Raw genomic sequence first — 20,985 nt, 5'->3', positions numbered from 1 at the left:
GGCAGCAGGAAGGAACTGCCAGGGGCTACTGCTGCCCTCCGTCCTGAGTCTCTCCTCCCCACCTATCCAAGGTCACTCTGCCAAGTAACAGAGCTGCCCCTCTAGGAGTTGGTACTTCGCCAAAAAAAGAAGACAAAATGCTTCATGGCAGTGGTTTTCAACCCATGTGCCATGGCACCCTGGGGTGCCTTGGATGATGCTCTGGGGTGCTGCAGACAACCCTGGCCTCGGTCCCTCTTTCTTTCCCTTCCTCCTCTGATGCCCTCTCACATCTCTCCCTCCCCAAGGCTTGCGTGGCTGTTTGTTGCAGCAGACCTGGCTATAAGCTCCCCAGATAAATTGTGCATCTGAGGTTGACCGGGGTGCTTGCCAGGCCCCTGTTTTCCCCAGACATGTCCTCTTTTTTTAGGGCAAAAAGCCCCCCATTCAGGTGGATTTTAAAATTTTGGCTAAATGTCTGGGTTCTTCATGAGAGCAAGAATTGTTACCAGGGCCTGTCTGGAGAGCGGAACCTTGAAACGCAGCTCTGGTTTCTAGCTGGCATAGGGGATGGACACAGCCAAGGCAGGGCAGGGGGACGGAGGAGGCTGGGGGCGGGTTCCCTTCTGCGATGTCCACTGGGACCTGCACCCAGTGCTACAGCTGGACAATGACTCCTTCCACCTGCTCCTGACTTGGGCCTGCCAGGCTGCCAAGGTGCCCGGTGAGCCACTGCTCACCAGGCACCTTGCAATGGAAGCGGACACGGAGCAATGGATTCAAACTTCAAGAAAGAAGATTCCACCTAAACATTAGGAAGAACTTCCTGACAGTAAGAGCTGTTTGACAGTGGAATCTGCTGCCAAGGAGTGTGGTGGAGTCTCCTTCTTTGGAGGTCTTTAAGCAGAGGCTTGACAGGCATATGTCAAGAATGCTTTGATGGTGTTTCCAACTCTATGATTCTATGATTCTGCTCCTTGGTGGTGCCTATTTATCTACTTGCACTGGTATGTTTTTGAACTGCTAGGCTGGCAGGAGCTGGGACAGAGCAGCGGGAGCTCACCCCGTCGTGTGGATTAGAACCACTGACCTTCCAATCAGCAAGCCCAAAAGGACCAGTGGTTTAGACCACAGCGCCACCCACCTAGATAAATAGGTACTGCTGCAGCGGGAAGGTAAATGGCGTTTCTGTGCACTCTGGTTTCCTTCACGGTGTCCCATTGCACGAGAAGCAGTTTAGTCCTGCTGGCCACATGACCCGGAAAGCTGTGGACAAACGCTTGCTCCCTCGGCCTGAAAGCGAGATGAGAGCCAGCCGCAACCCCAGAGTCGCCTTGGACTACTCAACCATTCAGGGCTCCTTTACCTTTACCTTTTTTGCCTTGGTGGCGCGCAGCCGCGGTCTCAGAGAGAGCTGAGGGGTGGGCAGGTTTCTGCAAAGGAAGGATCCGTGCCTTTTGTGCATGTAATACTCGGTGTTTAGGTCCGATTAATCAGCCCAGCAGAAGCCAGCCTGCTTCCCTCCAGATGCCTGTGACTGCCAGCCTCTGCAGAGCTGGAAGGGACCCCAAGGGTCATTTAGTCCAGCCCCTGCCAATGCAAGAATCTCAGCTAAACAAAGGTTCTTTTCTGCTGCTCCAGAGAAGCAGGCATGGAGCAATGGATTCAAACTACAAGAAAGAAGATTCCACCTAAACATTAGGAAGAACTTCCTGACAGTAAGAGCTGTTCGGCAGTGGAATTTGCTACCAAGGAGTGTGGTGGAGTCTCCTTCTTTGGAGGTCTTTAAGCAGAGGCTTGACAGGCATATGTCAAGAATGCTTTGATGGTGTTTCCTGCTTGGCAGGGGGTTGGACTGGATGCCCCTTGTGGTCTCTTCCAACTCTAGGATTCTATGATCCCTGAGGGGTGCCAACTTGAATAGAATATGGGAGGGGGGTCATGCAAGCCCCACCCCACATAATTGACGACATGTCACACAAGTGTGTTCTCTTTTTTGCTCTTCAGAATATGGCAACCCTCTTTATGGAATTTGAAGCTGCATCTCCATAAGGACATAGGAGAATTCCAACTGGATCCGGCCAAAGGCGGCCCACCTAGTCCAGCCTCCTTTCCTCACAGGGGTCAACCGGCTGCCCCAAACTGAAACCCACAAGCAGGATTCGAGCCCCAGAGCATTTCTCCCCTCCTGCATTTTCCAGCAACTGGCCTTCAGAATCACAGCTGCCTCCCGTCCTCTTGTAAAACCATCTAGGTGGGTGGCCACCCCTGCTTCTTGTGGGAGGGAGTTCCATAGTCACTTCACTGCGTGACTTTCTTTTTATACGTCCTGAATCTTCCCACATTCAGCTTGATCTCGCCACATTCTCCTGGGTGTAATCTTATCAGCTTCTATCCTGTCGCCTCTTCCCACCTTTTCTCTAAGCTAAAGTGTCCAGCCCAGGTACCTTTTTGAAGAGGATGGGGGGGCAGCCCATGCCCCCACCTGTCCCCACCCACCCCCTCCTGCTCTGAGCTTCCCTGCGGAGGCTGCCGACCCAGCCTGCCCCCAGCCGGAGCCTCCAGGATCACGTGACGCCTCTCTCTCTCCCCACCTGCCTCCACCTGCCTGCCACTTCCTCCCTCCTCTCAGTCTCCCTCTCACCTGGGCTGGGCTGAAGCCCCCTCACCCTCCCGGGACATCTTCCTGCTGCTGCTTCAGCGAGAAGGTGAGTTCCTCGTGGGGCCCTGGGGACCCGCAGGAGAGGGAGGGGAGGTCCCAGCCACCCCTTGGCACTTGGGGTCCTTTACCCTCACCCCAATAATTCTGTCTCCTGCATAGCTCCCCTACAATCTCTTTGCCAATTCCTTTCAGGCACCCACCCACCCCCTGTGGATCTGCCTGCCCCACAGAAATTGAGTGTCTAGCAGGCTGGCCTGGGAATGGGGCAGCCATGGGGAAAGAGACAGAGAGAGAGTCTGCCAGGGCCTCATGAGATATTCATGGCGCCACCTGAGACAGCAGCTGCCATGCTAGCCTCTCTCCCCCCCCCCCAAGATCCTGGCGGCCAGAGATGCAGTGGATGGACCACCTTAATTCCGTCCTTTGGAGTCTTTTCCAACTATTTTTAGTGCTTTGCAATATTGTACTTGCAGAAAAAGTTGGGTTTTAGTTGCTGCCACCTGCCCTGGGACCCCCAAGTAGTGGGCCAGTCTCACTGTAAATAGTGAAGTTGGAAGGGGTCCCAGCGGCCAACAACTCCAGCCCCCCCCCCAACAATGCAGGAATCCCCTCAAAAGCATCCCTGGCAGGTGGCCATAAAGTGCGATAAAGCAGTAATCAGAATAATGAAAGCAATCAGGATAATGTTCCCTGCCTCGCCAGTCTCTGAGAGGTGAGAGGTGCCAGGAGTTTCAGATCCATCTTTGGTTTCCTTGGGGAAAAGGTCAGCGGAGACAATGGTGTCTTTGGGCTATAGGATTTTATTTACACATATATACAACCTGAGTGAAGGAGGGAGGGGCTCCCAGCAGCAAGATCCCAGGAGATCTCGCGGCTGCAGGAGTCGCAGCTTTGTCTCCAGCGCAGAGAGAGAGCTGGTCTCTGGGTCTCCTGTCTCCTGGCTCAGCTCCCAGCCCAAAACTCTGCCTCTCGCTCTCCTACCTGGTGAGGTGAGGTGAGGTGGGGAAGACCCGTCTTGTGTGTCCTAGAGCACAAAGCAACTTCTTTGGAGATGCAAATTGCGACGTTTAACTGGCTAAGTCCAGCGCCCTGTTCTCACAGAGGCCAAATACTCCCAAGAACTCAGCAGTGCAGATAGACTGCATCTGCAGCTGGAGGTTCCACAAGGACATCCAAAGAGGCTCCAAATCAGGCCGGAGGGGGGACCATCCCGTCCAGCCTCCTGTCCTCACAGTTGACCAACCAAAAGCCTGTGGGAAACCCGCAAGCAGGATCTGAGCCCTTCTCTCTTCTGTGGTTTCCGGCAACTGGCATTTGGCAGCATCGCCACCTCTGACCGCGGAGGCAGGGCAGAGCCAAGCTGGTGGCCATCCATGCCTCCTGTGGGAGGGAGTTCCACAGCTGAACTGTGCCTTTGCTTCTCCCCACCAGGGAGCCTGTTTGCTGGTGAGGCTGATGCCACCCGTGACCACCTCTCCCTCCCTCCCTCCCTCCCTCTCTCTCTTCCCAGGTCTCAAGGCCCCCCACCCTAAGGAGATGGCGCAGGGCCCTGTGGACCACAAGGCCCTGGTGCTGGCGCTGAGTGGGGCCCAGGACTGGCTGAAGTCCCTGCAGCAGCGCCAGCTGGTGGGCCTGGCGGGGGCCCAGCGCTCCCTGGAGGAGGCCCTGGCAGCAGGGCTGCAGGAAGAGGAGCAGCTGTGGGCACGTGCCCGGGCAGAGCGCCTGCGGCTGCAAGGAGAGCTGGCCACCCTTCAGGACGCCAACGAGGAGGCGGCACGCGTGGGCGCGGCCAGGATCCAGGCCCTGCGGCAGCAGCTCAGCCACCTCCATACCTGCCTCCTGGCCACCCCAGAGGCAGCCCCCTCCGCCCAGAGGGCCCAGGAGGCCAGGGAGCTGCTTGCCCATGCCAGCGCTCTCTCCCTCCAGCTCACCTGGGCCCACTTCATGCCATCTCCACAGGGACGGCCGAGCTATGTCCTGGGGCAGCTCCAGCGGGAGGAGAGGGTCCTCAGCCTGGCCCCAAGCAAGATCCTGCCCAGGGGCAATGGAGAAGGGCACAGAGGAGACCCCGCCGTGCCCACGGAAGGGAGCAGCCAGGAGTGTAGCGACAAGGGGCAGGCAAGCGAGTGCTGCCCCTCGGAGCTGCCAGGGAGGGCCCCGTCTGCTGAGGCTGGGCTGGCATCCCGGGGGGAGATGTGCAGCTGGGCAGAGGGGATGGAGATGGGGGCTGTGGCAGAGGTTGCTGTGAGGGAGGCAGAGGGCAGCGAAGAAGCCCTGCCGGCAGTGGCGATGCCCACGGTCTCTGCAGGGGTGCCCCGGAGGTGCTTGCCAGGGGCTGAGGGAGTGGGTGGCACAGCAAGGCCAGGCCTGTCCCTTCCAGAAGGGTCCCTTGGCATGCCCCTGCCTTTGGAGCCTGCCACCCTCTTCCATGCCAGGGCGGTCTGGGTGCAAGAAGATGCCTCTGACAGCAGCAGCAGCGGGGAGACGGGGGGGTCAGGATCCTTCCGGGAGGTGGCCGTGCTGGGCAGCCGGGCGCCCTCAGCCAGGGGGCCCCTGCCCCGGTGGGCCTCAGCCGAGTCCCTGGGGCGGCTGTACAGAGCCAGGCGGGGAGCTGGGGGGCAGCTGGGGGGCAGTTGCCTGGAGCTGGCGGGGGCCGGAGCGGAGCGGGTCACCTTCCTCAAGGGGACCCGACTGGGGTGGGGTGAGCCCCCGAGCCCCCATTTAAAGTGCATCCCAGTCGTGCCCCACCACCTGGGACCCCCCAGCCCTCCCTGCAACCGGCTGGTGGGGCAGTGGGGGGCGTGGGGCAGCCAAGAGGGGCAGCTGTGCCTCCCGCATGGGCTGTGTGCCGCCCCCGCCGGCTCCCTCTTGGTGGTGGACTTCGGGAACCGCCGGCTGCAGGAAGTGGGGAGGGCTGGGGGGCGGGCCATGCCCTTGCCCGGGAAGGCCTACTTTGACGTGGCCCAGGGCAGGGGGGGCTGTGTGGCACTGACCAGCCCCTCTTGGCGCCGGGTGGAGCTGTATAGCTCCCGAGGCCGCCTCCTGCAAGCCCTGGCTGAGGGCTTCCAGAGCCCCCGGGGCATCGCCCTTGCCCCCCGGGGGGAGTTCCTGGTGGCTGACACGCGCCTGGGGGCGCTGCATGTCCTGGGGGTGTCCAGGGGCCGGCTGGTGCGGAGGGAGGCTGTGGGGGGCTTCGTCAAGCCCTACCTGGTGGCTACCAACAGCCGGGGGGAGGTGGCCGTCTCTGAGCGGGGGCTGGATGGGGGCTGTTGCGTTAAGGTGCTGGCCCCCACCTGGCACCTCCTGAGGGTGCTGGGTGGGCAGGGCCACCCCCCACTGCTCACCAACCCCTGGGGGGTCTCCCTGGACGAGGCCGGGCGGGTGGTGGTGGCCGACTGGGGGCGCCTCTCCCACGCCATCTTCTGCTACCCTCCACGAGGGCGGGGCTGGGCCGTGGCCACCGAGGGGTTAAGCAGCCCCCGGGGGGTTGCCCTTCTCGGCGAGCACCACCTAGTGGTGGCAGACAGCATGCACCACTGCCTGAAAACCTTCCAGTACTGTTAAAGGAGGGCTGGGGGGGGCAAGACGGGTTCCCCCACCCCACTCACTGTGGGGAGCAAGACCCCTTACTCCTGCTCCCCAAAACTGAGTAGGATGTTGTGCGGGTGCCCCACAATGTCTTATTACAGCAGGGAGAGAGAGCTGGGACCTCCCAGGACCGAGACACCTTTCTGCCTCCCCCCCCCACGGGACCCTTAAAAAGAGGCCCTAAGGAGTGGGTGCAGAGCTTGATTTCCTCTTGCTTGAGACTCTGGTGGCCTCAGTGGCCCAGGGGGGCTTCCATCAGCTTCAGCGGGTGGCCCAGCTATGCTTGTGTCTGGCCAGGGGGAACCTCTCTACTCTGGTAACCTCTACACTAGATTGCTGTTCTACGTGGGGCTGCCTTTGCAGATGGTTTGGGAAATTCAGTCGGTGCAAAATTCAGCAGTCAGCTTGCTCACTAAACTAGGGTCAGACAGGTTGAGCCTATAATGCCAATCCTGGCCCCATTGCCCTGGCCGCCCATTAGTTTCTGGGCCCAATTCAAAGTGCTGGTTTTGACCCATAAAGCCTCAGGGCCGCCTCTCTTCAAATGAACCGACCCGGAGTTCATCTTCCAAGGCCGTTTTTCATGTGCCTCCTCCTTGAGAGGTCTGGAGGGTGGCAACACAAAAACGGGGCCTTCTGTGCAGTGGCTCCCCGTCTGTGGGGTGCTCTCCCCAGGGAAGTTTGCCTGGCGCCTTCATTCTACACCTTTCCCCAGGTGACAGCGTTCCTCTTCTCCCAGGCCTTTGGCCAATTCGTATTCTGCAGCCCTTTAAATGTGTTTGTGTGAACTGTTATGATCATATTATTATTATGTCCTGCGTTATCATATACTGTATAAAGTACGTTCTAAATATTGTACCTTTGGATAAAGGGTGGTATATAAATTGAATGAATAAATAAATCCTTATTCTTGCTCTGTTTTTTGCATGTGGAACAATAGAATCATAGAATCATAGAGTTGGAAGAGACCACAAGGGCCATCCAGTCCAACCCCCTGCCAAGCAGGAAACACCATCAAAGCATTCTTGACATATGGCTGTCAAGCCTCTGCTTAAAGACCTCCAAAGAAGGAGACTCCACCACACTCCTTGCTAGCAAATTCCACTGCCGAACAGCTCTTACTGTCAGGAAGTTCTTCCTAATGTTTAAGTGGAATCTTCTTTCTTGTAGCTTGAATCCATTGCTTCGTGTCCGCTGCCTTTGAAAATGTCAGATTTGGCTTGATTTCTGTTGCATAGGATGAATTCTAACGCAGCCAGAATAGGAATAGACAAATCCGGGGGGGGGGGGGCGGTGGCGCTCTCAGTGGCTTCTGGCCCCGGCAGCTCAGCTCAGCTCTGCCTCCATGGTGGGAAGCAGCAACATGCCTCTGCACTTGGGATCCTGCTTCGGGGCTTCCTGTTGAGGCCTCTGGTTGGCCACTGAGCATTGCAATAGATCCGCGGCTAAACATCACAATACGTTAGATAGATCATGCTCGGGAGCGGCTGCCGAGACCACATAACACCGGTCTTGAAAGATCTACATTGGCTCCCAGTACGTTTCCGAGCACAATCCAAAGTGTTGGTGCTGACCTTTAAAGCCCTAAATGGCCTCGGTCCTGTATACCTGAAGGAGCGTCTCCACCTCCATCATTCTGCCCGGACACCGAGGTCCAGCACCGAGGGTCTTCTGGCGGTTCCCTCACTGCGAGAAGCCAAGTTGCAGGGAACTAGGAAGAGGGCCTTCTCAGTGGTGGCGCCTGCCCTGTGGAACGCCCTCCCAACAGATGTCAGAGGAAAACAACTACCAGACATTTAGAAGACATCTGAAGGCAGCCCTGTTCAGGGAGGCTTTTAATGTTTAATAGATTACTGTGTTTTATTCTTCTGTTGGAAGCCGCCCAGAGTGGCTGGGGAGACCCGGCCAGATGGGCAGGGTATAAATAATAAATTATTATTATTATTATTATTATTATTATTATTATTATTATTATTATTATTACTGACTCTGCTCCCCACCTTAGGGGAGGAAGAAGCAAGCAGCCGAGTTACATTGCCCGACCCGACAAAGCCTTGGCACGGCTCTGGCTAGTGTGAGAAGGGCACCAGGGCTTCATTCGACTGCTCGGCTGGGGGTCAGGAAGCCTCCTGCCCCCCAGCTGAGAAAGCCCAGATACCTCTCCAGGACACGTCAGCCGGAGGGGCGGGGCGGGGCAGGGGGGGGGGCTTCCTCAAAGGTTCAGGCAGGCAGGTGGAGCTTTTGAGGGTACTTGCCCAGGACCTTCTCAGGCTCTGTCCATCGGCCTGTGCCTTTGCCCTCCCCCAAAAGCCGGCAATTTGGAAGAGGTCTGGAACAGGTATTCTGACCCGAGTGCCACACCGGTTCCAGAGCATTGGTCACTATATCGCCCCCGGTTCTACCAAGGACAGTTGCTTTGCCCCGGGCCCTGGCAACCCTTGCTAGGCCACTCACTGCACGCGAGGACGTTCCCCCCCCCTTTGTGTCCTCCCCACACACCCCCTTCCAACAGATGCCAGGGCAAGAATGTTTCCAGAGTTGGACCTTTATTGATGGTGGGAGTTCTGCAAATCAAGGTGAGCCACAGGGATCCCTGGAGAAGCATCGAAGCACCGGGATCAGCATCTCAGCATCGGTGGCCCCAGCAAGGAGGAGATGCCCCCCCCCGTAGAATGGCTGGCTGGCTCCCAGAGGCAGGGAGGGGGTTTGGGGCAGGGAGGGGGCTATCCTGCAAGGGAAAGAGGGAGGGACCTCTCCCTCCCACCAGCCATTTTTGGTATCCAGTGGTTCCAAAGTCACTTGTGGCAAGTCATTCAAGAAATGGTCAAGAGACGAATGAAGGCAGCGCACGGTCACAGCACCAGGGGTGGGGGAGGGGCTGGCCCCCGTCAGGCACCCAAGGGCCACGGGGTCCAAAGGCAGGGCTTGAGCCAGGGACCCACGGAGAGGTGGGCTAGGTGTGTTTCTTGGGGTGGGCTTGCAGAGAAGTCCCCTGTGCTTTTTCTCCAAGGGCCACCAATAGCCCGCCTTGGCCTTGCATGGGGTTGGGCTAGATGACCCCCGTGGTCCCTCTCAACTCTACAAGTTCTGAAACACAACCATTGGGGCCCAGAAGGGAAAGAAGGCGAGAGCCTGCAATAGCCAGCCCCGCTCTGGAGAGCCAGAGGCCGCCTCCACTTCTGGTTGGGCCTAGAGGCAGCGGGGGGGGGGGGGTCCTACTGTTGCACAGGTGGAGCGCGACCCCTCTGGGGTGGCCTCCCACTGATATGGCCCCCTCAACTGCACCCCAGGGCGAAGCAAGCGCCACCTCCCAGTAAGGTGGTTAAGGCAAGCCTGGCATTGGACCTCAAGCCAGTAAAAGACACTCTGTACATGCCCAGCCTTCCTCTAGCCACAGAATTTGGCTCTTCTCCAACCCCAAACACAATTTCCGCAGCCCCAGAGTTCAAGTTCAGGAGCTGGTAACTCTCTTCATGTGTGTGCTCCTATTCTGTCCACCTTCCCAAACTGACAGCCATGGGAGAAGTGTCTCCTATCTTTGTGCTATGCAGCTGGCCTGGATTTCTGCCTTCCGGTCTCTGCCCCCAGACCACCAGCCTAACCCGCACCCCACAACCCGTTTCCTCACTAGTGCCATCCTGGGAGAGGCACCCCCAATTGGTGGCAGTGCCCGTCACCAAGGCCTTTGCGCATTAGCAGACCCGCTCATGAAAATGCCCCTGCCCCCCTCAGCGCCTGTCAGAGGGGCGTCTCCTGCTTGTAGTCGTAGCCGCAGGTGGGGCCCTCGAACTGCAGCTTGATGGCCGCCTTGAGGTGCAGGTGGGGGTCCAGGGTGTCGATAGAGAGGAGCAAGGGGCTCCCCACGGCCTCCCCGTTGTGCTTGTCCTGAGCCACTGTGGGTCGGGGCAGGGCGGCGAGGGCTACCTGGCGCCGGCGAGGCAGTGAGTGCTGTTGGATCTGCTGGGCGAAGCTGAGGGTGTCCACGGGGACCGTCTGCGCGGTGGCCAGCGAGTGGAAAGTGGAGGATGTGGCGGCGCCCGAGGAACAGAGGGAGGCCTGCGACTTGGGGTGCTCGCCTGCCGCTGAGTCCAGCGAGGCCGAGGGGGAGCTGCCCACGGAGCCCGGGGAGCCGGGCACAGCCCCATGCCCCTCCAGCAGCCGCAGGACTTCCCGGTGGCCCCGCTTGGCCGCCACACGCAGCGGGGTCCGGCCGGCTCTGTCAAGGACGCCAGGGCTGGCGCCATGCTCCAGCAGAACTTTTGCCACCGCTGCCTGCCCCTCCTGGGCGGCGATGCCCAGAGCCGTGGCCCCCTGGTTGCAGGCATGGTCAGGATGAGCCCCACCCTCCAGCAGCAGCCGGGCGATCTGGGCGTGGCCCCTCCAGGCGGCCAGGTGCAGGGCAGAACGCCGCTCCGTGTCCAAGGCGTCGATGTCGGCCCCGTAGCTCAGCAGCAGTTGGGCCGCCTCGGCGTGGCCCTGCCAGCAGGCCACGTGCAGGGCTGAGCGCCCCTGGGCATCCTTCCCCTCCAGCCCGGCCCCATTCTCCAGCAGCAGCTCCGCCATCTCCAGGCGCCCCTCGAGCACCAGCAGGTACAGCATGGGGCGCCCCTCGGCGTCCGAGAGGTTGACGTCGGCCCCCTTGCGCAGGAGCAGCTCGGCTGTGGCTCGGTGGCCCCCCAGCATGGCCAGCAAGAGGGCGGAGAGCCCGTCGTAGCCCTGGTGGTCGATGGGGGAGCCGCGGTCCAGCAGGAGCTGCACGGTGTCCGTGTGGCCCTCCTGGGCAGCCAGCATCAGGGGCACCCTCCCGTCCCGGTTCGTTTCTGCCACACGGGCCCCGGCCTCCAGGAGCGCGGCGCATGTCCTGGCATGGCCCTGCCAGGCAGCTAGGTGCAGCGGGGTCCAGCCCAGGGCGTCCCGGTGGTTCTCGTCCAGGCCTCTCTCCAGCAGCGCCCGAACCACCGCCTCGCTGCCCTGACCAGCGGCCACACCCAGCGCCGTGCGGCCCTCACCGTCCAGCCCGTCGACGGCCGCCCCCCAGAGCAGCAAGGTGTCCACCACGGCCCGGTGGCCCATGGAGGCGGCTGCCAGTAGAGGGGCACAGCCAGCCCCGTCGGCCTCGTCCACGTCCACCCCAGCCTCCAGCAGCAGCTCCACCACGTCGGCGTGGCCCTCGTAGGCGGCCACAAGCAAGGGGGTCATGCCATCCCGGTCCTTGTGCCCTGGGAACGCCCCGTAGTCCAGGAGGAGCTCCACCACCTTGGCGTAGCCGCGGCTGGCAGGCACACACAGGGCCGCCACTGACAGGGCCGTGCGCCCATCTACGTCGGCGTGGTCCACGTGGGCTCCGTGCGCCAGCAGCAGCCCCACAATCTCCCGGTGCCCCATGTAGGCCGCCGCAATGAGTGCCGTGCGCCCCTCGGTATCTGCCCGGTTGAGGTCAGCTCCGTGCTCCAGCAGGGTGGCCACAATCTCCTCGTGGCCTCCCCAGGCTGCCGCCCTCAGCGCCGTCCTGCCTTCTGCATCGGCACAGTCCACGTTGGCGCCGGCTCGTAGCAGGACCCCCACGGCTTCACTGTGGCCCCCCCAGGCGGCTGCCCGCAGCGCTGTCCAGCCCTCCCGGTCAGGGCGGTCCACTTGGGCGCCGTGCGCCAGCAAACAGAGCAGGACTTTGGTGTGGCCCTGGCGGGCGGCCAGGGTCATGGGCGTCTGCCCGTGCCGATCTGGGACCTCGGCCTGCGCCCCACGTGCCAGGAGGAGACCCGCCACCTCGTGGTTGCCGCTGTGAGCGGCGCTGGCCAGCAGGGTGCGCCCTGTGACGTCCCGCTGGTTGACGCTGGCGCCGTTTTCCAGGAGCAGTCGCACTGAGTCCTCCCTCTCGAGGGCTTGCTGAAGGGATGGTCCAGGCCCCTGCGAGCCCATTCGTGCCCCTGCCAGCACCAGAAGCTCCAGCACCATGGGGGCCAGGGGCAGAAGCAGTGCCTCCTCCGGCTCCAGGCAGCGCTCGACGGGCGCCCCGCACCACACCAACCACAGCGCCAGCTGCCAGGCCTCCATGCCCAGTTCGGCGTGCAGCAGGTGGTGCGCCAGCTCATGCACTTGCTCGGGCAGCAGCGCAGGCGCACGACACGAGGTGCTCATGGCGAGGGAGGCGTGCCCGCGGGCCGGGCAGCAGAGGTACCTCTGGGTGCAGTGCTTGACGTCGCAGAGCCACTCGGCGAAGCTGGCATGGAAGAGGATGCAGGTGCCACCGGGTCCCTGGTGGAGCAGCGGCGCTAGGGATGCCAGCCAGCCCTCAAATTCCTCCCGGGGCACCGGGCGGCGAGTCCACACCGCGGCGTACAGCTCCGTGGGGCGCAAGGGGCGCGGTGCGGCCAGGAGGGCCTCCAGCAGGGGGCGGACAAGGGCAAAGTCCTGGCCTGGGAAGAGACGCTGGCACAGCCAGAGGTAGAGGCCGTAGAGGGTGCCGGGGATGTGGCGCACCTCGCGCAGGGTGACCAGCTCTCCCGCCACGCCGTCCAGCACCCGCTCCAGGTACAGAAGGCACCCGTTGCTCTTGATGTGCAGCTGGCTCAGGGCCTCGGCCGTGTCGCGGGTCAGGTGGCGCCGCAGGGGCTCCTCCCGGTCCAGCCGCGCCAGGATGTACTGCTGGACGTCGCAGACCACCGGCTCCCGGCGAAGGTCGTCCAGGCAAAGGCGCCGGAACCCTGCGGGGTGGGGAGGGGAGAGGCGAGGGGTGAGAAGGGGCTGGGCCACCCCTGAAAGCCCCCCACAAAAATGTGAGCCCCCCCCCAAAAGTGGGGGTAGCATGCCAACAGTTGGCTGCACTTGGCACCCACTGGGGAACCCTGGAAGGTGCCACGAAATAGTAACAATATTCTTTATATGCCATCTTTTCCTCAGGGCTCACCAATTACTGTGCCAAAAGCTTTAAAAATACGAAATATTACGGTTACATTGTGGTTTTATTTTGTATTTTTATGCTGTGAACTGTCTCGGGATCATTATAGATCAGTGCTTCCGAAACTTGGGTCTCCAGCTGCTTTTTATAATTTTTATTAAACTTTCTGTTTTACAATTTAAAATACTCATTTTACATCCTTAAGATACCAGTGACTTCCCTTCTTCTCTTTCCATGGTTCATTTTACATATCACACATCCCTGCATATTTTACAAAAACTACTCCATTATTGCATCCACCAAAACTTCTTTACCCTGTTGAATTTATCTTAATCCTGCCAGCATTTCCAGCCGTACGCAATTATCTCCCATATATTCAACAGAAGTTTTCCAATTGGAGATTGGTTCTCCAGCTGTTTTTGGACGACAACTCCCATCATTCCAATCTATCAGGATGAGTGGTTAGGGAGGATGGGAACTGTAGTCCGGAAATAGCTGGAGACACAAGTTTGGGAAACACTGCTCTACATTATCATATTGTAAAACTGGAAGGTACCTTGAGGGTCATCCAGTCCAACCCCCTGCAATGCAAAATAATAATAATAATAATAATAATAATTATTATTATTATTATTTATTTATACCCCACATGCTCTACCAACTGAGCTATCCCAGATGAAGGGTGATAAGCAACTTTAATGGAGATTAATGTTAAAGAGAAATTAGCTGCAAATCAGGCATTTAAGGGGGTTGGACTAGAGGACCACTGGGGGTCCCTTCCTCTCTACAATTCTCTGAAGCCATTTCTGAAGAGCTGTCACGGTTTCAGAGGCCCAGGCGGAAACAAGTCCACATCCCCCTCCCCTCCAGCCGGGTCTCCCCCTCACCGTTGAAGAGGCGCAGCACCCCCTTGCTGTGGGAGCGAGCAGTGCAGACCAGGAGCAGCCAGGGGGCAGAAGCTGTAAGTGGCTCCCCAGGAGCTGGGCGATGGTCCGGCTGGGCCCCGGAGGGGGGGCTCGCTCCTCTTCACAGCACTCAGCCTGGCCGGCGTCCAGAGCGTCCACCACCAGCAGGAGGGGCTTTGTGGGGGGCGGCAGGTCCAGCAGAGGGAGGAGGATGGCCCTGTGGATTGAGGAAGGAAGGAAGGAAGGAAGGAAGGAAGGAAGGAAGGAAGGAAGGAAGGAAGGAAGGAAGGAAGGGAAAGAGGGGGGGCACACAATGTGAATATTGCAAATGGGGTACACCCAGAGACATTATTTCCTATGTGGTAGACTTGTAAAGGTTATGTGTGGTAGACTAGCAAAGTGATGCTTAAAATTCTACAAGGCAGGCTTAAGCAGTATGTGGACCGAGAACTCCCAGAAGTGCAAGCTGGATTTCGAAGGGGCAGAGGAACCAGAGACCAAATAGCAAACATGCGCTGGATTATGGAGAAAGCTAGAGAGTTCCAGAAAAACGTCTACTTCTGCTTCATTGACTATGCAAAAGCCTTTGACTGTGTCGACCACAGCAAACTATGGCAAGTTCTTAAAGAAATGGGAGTACCTGATCACCTCATCTGTCTCCTGAGAAAACTCTATGTGGGACAAGAAGCTACAGTTAGAACTGGATATGGAACAATTGATTGGGAAAGGAGTACTCCTTGGGAAAGGAGTACGACAAGGCTGTATATCAGGCAACCCCCAAACTTCGGCCCTCCAGATGTTTTGGACTACAATTCCCATCATCCCTGACCACTGGTCCTCTTAGCTAGGGATCATGGGAGTTGTAGGCCAATACATCTGGAGGACCGCAGTTTGGGGATGCCTGCTGTATATTGTCTCCCTGCTTATTTAACGTATATGCAGAATTCATCATGCGAAAGCTGGACTGGATTAATCCCAAAATGGAATTAAGATTGCCGGAAGAAATATCAACAACCTCAGATATGCAGATGACACAACCTTGATGGCAGAAAGTGAGGAGGAATTAAAGAACCTTTTAATGAGGGTGAAAGAGGAGAGCACAAAATATGGTCTGAAGCTCAACATCAAAAAACCAAGATCATGGCCACTGGTCCCATCACCTCCTGGCAAATAGAAGGGGAAGAAATGGAGGCAGTGAGAGATTTTCCTTTCTTGGGCTCCTTGATCACTGCAGATGGTGACAGCAGTCCCGAAATTAAAAGACGCCTGCTTCTTGGGAGAAAAGCAATGACAAACCTAGACAGCATCTTAAAAAGCAGAGACATCACCTTGCCGACAAAGGTCCGTATAGTTAAAGCTATGGTTTTCCCAGTAGTGATGTATGGAAGTGAGAGCTGGACCATAAAGAAGGCTGATCGCCGAAGAATTGATGCTTTTGAATTATGGTGCTGGAGGAGACTCTTGAGAGTCCCATGGACTGCAAGAAGATCAAACCTATCCATTCTTAAGGAAATCAGCCCTGAGTGCTCACTGGAAGGACAGATCCTGAAGCTGAGGCTCCAATACTTTGGCCACCTCATGAGAAGAGAAGAATCCTTGGAAAAGACCCTGATGTTGGGAAAGATTGAGGGCACTAGGAGAAGGGGATGACAGAGGACAAGATGGTTGGACAGTGTTCTCGAAGCTACGAACATGAGTTTGACCAAACTGCGGGAGGCAGTGCAAGACAGGAGTGCCTGGCGTGCTCTGGTCCATGGGGTCACGAAGAGTCGGACACGACTAAACAACTAGACAACAACAACAAATAATAATAATAATAATATTTTATTTATACCCCGCCCTCCCCAGCCAAGGCCAGGCTCAGGGCAACTACCACTAGATATAAAACAACTGATTAAAATACAACTTAAGAACAACATTAAATACATTAAAATTAAAATGCAGCCTCATATGGAAGGAAAAAGAAAAGGGGGAAATAATTTACAATGGAAATATAATGAATTGGAAAAAAATGTTTAAAAGTACTTTTCAAAAAAAATCCCAGAGTCCTTTCTTTTGGGGATAATTCAGACTGAAATTCCCAGGTTCTTTATGTTTGCCAATCCTGCGGCACGTGTTCTGTTAGCCCATAAACGGAAAACGAGCGAGATGCCAACTTAAGGGGACGGAATATGCGCAGCTTGCAGACTTAACATAGAACAAGGAGAACACACGTTTAGAGAAGAGTGGGAAATGTTTGTTGAAGATATGGGGGGGGGTTGTGTACAGCTAAAAATGTGGGCAGCATTAAGATCAATTCAACAGGGGTGTGTGGCGTGTTCGGGGCTTTTTAGTTTGGAGAAAAGGTGAGTTAAGTGGTGCCAGGATGGAGAGGGAGCCCTTGGGCTCAGAATGGGTATCTGCTTGGCCCCCGTGCAGAGTGGATTTGATTTAAACCTTCTTTTTTTTACAGAAAGACTCGTTCTTGCTGGTCTAAGCTCAATATTTACAATGAGATGAAGGTTTCATTTTTGGAATAATAAATTTCCAGAGTAGTTTTTACACTCATATCAAAAATTACTGATGTGGTTATACTATCAGAAATACATACACAGACAGATAATTATGAAATTACCCATTTCCTTAATAACAATTTATTTAACAAAAACAATAATGTTATAGCAAATGTATCCATGTTGGTTAACTGATGTGGTTAAACAAACAAACAAAAAACTGAGTCTTAGGACACATGAAAAACAAATCCTTATTTCCTAATGAAAAGCCTTTGGACTACAATGTAACTTAAATAGAAAACTATCTTTAGAATGATTTTTCCTCCAAAAGCATTCTATTTTAAAAATACAATTTAAATTTTTAAAAATCCATTTTTTTAAAATGATTGATTTTTATCCCCCCTGCCCCCTTGAGAGCCAGCCCTCTTCTGAGGCTTTTATGGAGCCTCCAGGTCTAGAGGCAGTCTACCTCAATTTCCCGGTATTCTGAGGCGAGAACCAGGCTTGATGGGCCTGATCCAGGAGGAGGGGATCCTGCCCTCTGGACAGTGGGGCAGGGTGGGGGGAGGCTCTCTCTCTCTCACCTGCGAAAGGCTTCGTCCGGGTCCTTCTTGCACTGCGCGTTCTCCAGGGTGCTCTGGGCATCCGCCCGGCTGAGACGCTCGCCGTACCCGGGCAGCAGTGGGCATTGCTGGATCTGCGCCACCAGCCGGAGAAGGAAGCCTCGGGGGGAGCAGGTGGTGCCATCATGGGGCTGGCAGAAGTGCCAGGCCAAGGCGCTCTCGCCCAGCCCCACCCGGCGCCCCACCTCGGAGGTGGGCCACAGCGCCTCAGTGCACAGGGCCGTCTTGCCGCTGCCAGGGCCCCCCGTCACCAGAACCCCCCCGCCCCCCTCCAGGCTGAGCGCCAGCCGGCCCAGCGCCCACTCCCGGCAGTAGAAGGGCTTGCCCTGAAGCAGGCTCCCAGAGGGCTCCATGCCAGGCCGGGGGCATGGCGGGGTCCGGGCGGTAGTGACACCGAGGGAGGGGTCAGGGTCGGTTCCACGGGCGAGATGGGGGGCTGGAAAGTAGGGTGGGGGAGAAGCCTAGGAGAGAAAGAGAGTGGGGGGGAGTTAGGCCAGGTGACTGTGGGGAAGGGCCACAAGGTCAGAACACCCGCTTGGCATGCAGAATGTCAATCCAGGCAGGGAGAAAGACCCCTGCGTCTGAAACCCCACTGCTGCCAGTCAGAGTAAGCAATGCTGAGTTTCCCCCAGGGCCTGACTCAGCAGGCAGCTTCCTCTGTTCTGTTACCAAGCAGCTTTTCCTAAAGAACTAGAAGGACTAACAGGAATGGGGGACTTGGAAGGGACCCCGAGGGTCATCTAGCCCAACCCGCTGCAATTCAGGGCCCTTTTGCCCAACCCGCGGCTTGAAGCCACCACCCTGAGGATCTCGCGCTCTGCTGAGCTTCATCTCAGAGGCAAGGGCTGGTAGCTGAGTGGGAAAGCAGAAGGTCCCCGGTACAACCCCCAATGGGCGGCATCGTTGGGAAGGCCGGGGAGGGGCTCCCTGCCCCAAATCCCAGAGAGAAGCTGCTGCACCGGATGGGCTGGGTGCCTAACTCAGCCTAGGGGAGCTTTCTGTGGCCCCAGGGCTGAAAGGAAAGGCTTTCCCTCAGGGGCAAAACACCTGCTTGGAATGCAGAAGGAGCTCTGGAGAGCAACTGGTGCCGGTCAGAGCAGGCTCCACGGAGCTCAATGGAGTCCAGGGTCTGAGTCTGACAGTCCCACCCATGGCACCCCTCCTCCCCCCCCGCCTCCAGGCCCCCTCCCCCCCTCCGGCTGACCTTTGCTGCCAGACTCTCCCCCTCCTGCTGCTGCCGGCCTCTTCCTTCTGCGGGCACCCAAGGGCCCCGGCCAGGCAGGGTGCTCAGGGCGGCTGCCTCAGCAGGAGCAGCGGATGCTGATTCATCCCCCCACCCCACCCCACCCCACCCCGAGCAGCCGGGCCAGTAACCCCCTCCTGCCCAAGGTGCTCTTGCTGTAGACGCCCGGCTTGGGGGGGGGGGCACCCAGCCAGCCAGGGAGGCGAGCAGGATGCCGACTCCCTCCCTCCCCCCTATCAGAGAGGAGATTCCCCCCCAAGCGAGGGAACCAGGATGTGCTTCCGCACCCCCAGCCCTGGAGCTTAACCCCCCCCCAAGTGTTCAGGAAGGAAAGGGGTGTTACATGCAGGGCGGGGGGGGGCGCACCATCCAGGCCGGGCCAGTCCCTCCCTCCCTCCGCTGCAGTCAGACATGCCCAGCCGCACCTTGTGCAATGGGGAGGCACTCCCTCTGCCCCCCCCCCACCGCGGTATTTACCGGTATAGGAAAGGAGGAGCAGGAAAGGGAGGGGGGGAGGCTGCCCAGGGCGAGTCTTGCATGGTCTTGCCCTGCACGGAGCAGGAAGCCCGGGGGGGGGGGGAGAGCGGGCTCCGCAAGCCGAGGAATGCAGGATCCTTCCGGGGAGGGGGGAGAGCAAGACGGCCTCGACTTTCCCTCGGAAGCTTTGAAATGGGGCCATTTCGCGGAACGGGGCCGGAGGGCTTGTAGGGTGGGTGAGTGGGTGGGGGTGCGGAAGGGGACACCCGGTGGGGTGGGGGTGGGGGGTGGGGGCTGGCAAGGCGAGACGAGGTGAGGACCGGCCAGCCCTGCAGGGAGGCGGAGCTCAGCAGAGGAATGGGGGGGGCTGAAGGGGGCAGGAAATAAAGACCCCCCATTCGCACTAGGGAGGGAGCAAAGAGCTCAAGGGAGGGGGAGAAGTGGACGCCTGTCTGTCGGGGGGGGCTGCAGAATGGGCAGCTTTTACGGGGGGGGCTCCTTTGCTGGGGGAGGGGCGCTGCAAGGTGGGCGCAGGGAGGGGTAGGGGCCAGATTTTATCTTTCTACCCCCCCCCCCCGGCAACGTGTCCTTCTCTCCCCGCCCCAATCCGGCTTACCTGCTCCTCCTCCTCCTCCTCCTTCTTCCTCGGCTGGCTGGGCAGCCGCCAAACTTCCGCTCGCTCCGGCCGGGAGACAGGAAGGGGGAGGCGGCCCCGCGGGGATCCCCCCTCCCCCCTCCCTCCATCTGTGCACGAGCGCAGGCGGACACGGCGGGGGCGAGGGCACCTCTGAGCGCGTGCGGAGCGCCGCGCCTCCTCACGCCGCCCAGAAGGAGGCTTCTGCAAAGGCCGGCGCGTTTCCTTGGGAGTAAATCCCCTGCCGGCCATGGGGCGCCCCAATGGCAACAGGACAGGACAGGACAGGACGGCGATGGTGGAGGTGCTGGTCTGGCAAGGGATTGGGACCTGGCTCTGCAAAGGGGTCCCCGGGTGGGGGGTGACAATGCCTGGATTGGCCCGAAATGGCTCTGGACTGCGCGCGGAGGTCAGGGTGGGGGGCTGCAAGATCACTAAATAAAAGTCAAAAAAGCCCCATCCTTTCCTCTCTCTTTTTATGATGATATATTCTTAAAATGTAAAGAATTATAATCTCGTTCCATTATTTACTTATTCCCTAAAATTTGCACACCGCTTGATTGTAAAAAAACAACAACCTCAAAGCGCTTTCCAAAAAAACATTTTAAAAACGCAATGAAATTACTGTATCCATTAGAAGAATGAGGAGCAAGAATGTAAGACTTTTGGAAAGCTGAAACAACAACAGGCTGGAAAAAACAGCTCCAGGCTGGCATTGACTTCGCAAGCGTGGGGGGGGGGGTCTTGTCTGCAGTAGAAGATGCTGGAAGAGTCCTGCAAAAGCGCCCTCTGGTGTCATGTGGCAGGGAGTTCCAAAGTGCAAGGATTGCCCACTGAAAAATGGAGTGCTTACAAAAGCACAAGGGGCATCATTCTGCCAGTCAAAGGGGTCGTGAGTAGCTGGCACGAGGTCACCCACTGAGCTTCAGGGCCAGGGGTGGGGTGGGGGTGGGATTTGAACCCTGGTCTCCCAAGTCCTGGTCCCACACTCTGATTGCTGCAACACACTAGCTAACCCCCCAGACTGGCATTTCAATGGTTACCAGGAGACCCAACCCAGAATCGCCTTTGCCACTTATTCCAGACCCTGAATGTGAGAATGAAACCAAGCTTTACCCAAGGAAATGAAATTCTAGAAAACACACTGGCTTCTGAACCTGCTTGTATTCCTGGCCATTTCCCCTTGAATCCAGTGGCAGTGAGTTCCACAGCTCTTGCGGCTTTTGTGGACCCTCCGCTCCTTTGCTTCTGTCTTCCTGCCTTTCTGCAGGGGCCTTGCAAGATCCTGTTTGTCCTGGTCAAGATGACGGCAGGCCCGGACTCTGGCTTTGGGCCAAAGTGGGTGGGACAACCCATCTGCTCAGTGATCCTGTCTGAAACCGGGATGCAGACGCTTTGTCCCGAGTCTCCGGGAAGGAAGCGGAGGCACAAAACAACCGGATATCCTCTGGAGAAGGGCCAGGGGGGCAGGAGAAGCAGGTCTC

General features: G+C 58.0%; 2 protein-coding genes across 2 annotated transcripts; one reads left to right on the top strand and one right to left on the bottom strand.

The window, feature by feature from the left end:
• The first annotated feature begins 2,557 nt into the window (after nucleotides 1-2,557).
• Nucleotides 2,558-6,205, top strand: LOC148686109 (uncharacterized). The gene is made up of 2 exons (XM_088669017.1): nucleotides 2,558-2,687; nucleotides 4,152-6,205. Exon 2 carries the CDS (start codon nucleotides 4,178-4,180, stop codon nucleotides 6,203-6,205), a length of 2,028 nt encoding a protein of 675 aa, XP_088525143.1. The 5' UTR covers nucleotides 2,558-2,687; nucleotides 4,152-4,177.
• A 2,553-nt stretch (nucleotides 6,206-8,758) lies between these two features.
• Nucleotides 8,759-19,616, bottom strand: LOC118085575 (uncharacterized). The gene is given in 5 exon segments (XM_035116393.3): nucleotides 8,759-12,933; nucleotides 14,015-14,080; nucleotides 14,083-14,249; nucleotides 17,109-17,608; nucleotides 19,484-19,616. Coding segments are annotated over 4 exon segments (3,591 nt in total). The 5' UTR covers nucleotides 17,501-17,608; nucleotides 19,484-19,616; the 3' UTR covers nucleotides 8,759-9,967.
• Between the last annotated feature and the right edge of the window lie 1,369 nt (nucleotides 19,617-20,985).

The sequence above is a fragment of the Zootoca vivipara genome, chromosome 4 (genome assembly GCF_965207765.1).
Source record: "Zootoca vivipara chromosome 4, rZooViv2.hap1.1, whole genome shotgun sequence".
NCBI classification, from domain to species: Eukaryota; Metazoa; Chordata; class Lepidosauria; order Squamata; family Lacertidae; genus Zootoca; species Zootoca vivipara.
Note: the sequence above shows the minus strand (reverse complement) of the source record. Positions and strands in the feature narration are given on the sequence as shown.

Excerpts from the sequence above, each read along its gene's own strand:
- LOC148686109 (XM_088669017.1), top strand. The coding sequence starts at position 4,178 with ATGGCGCAGGGCCCTGTGGACCACAAGGCCCTGGTGCTGGCGCTGAGT.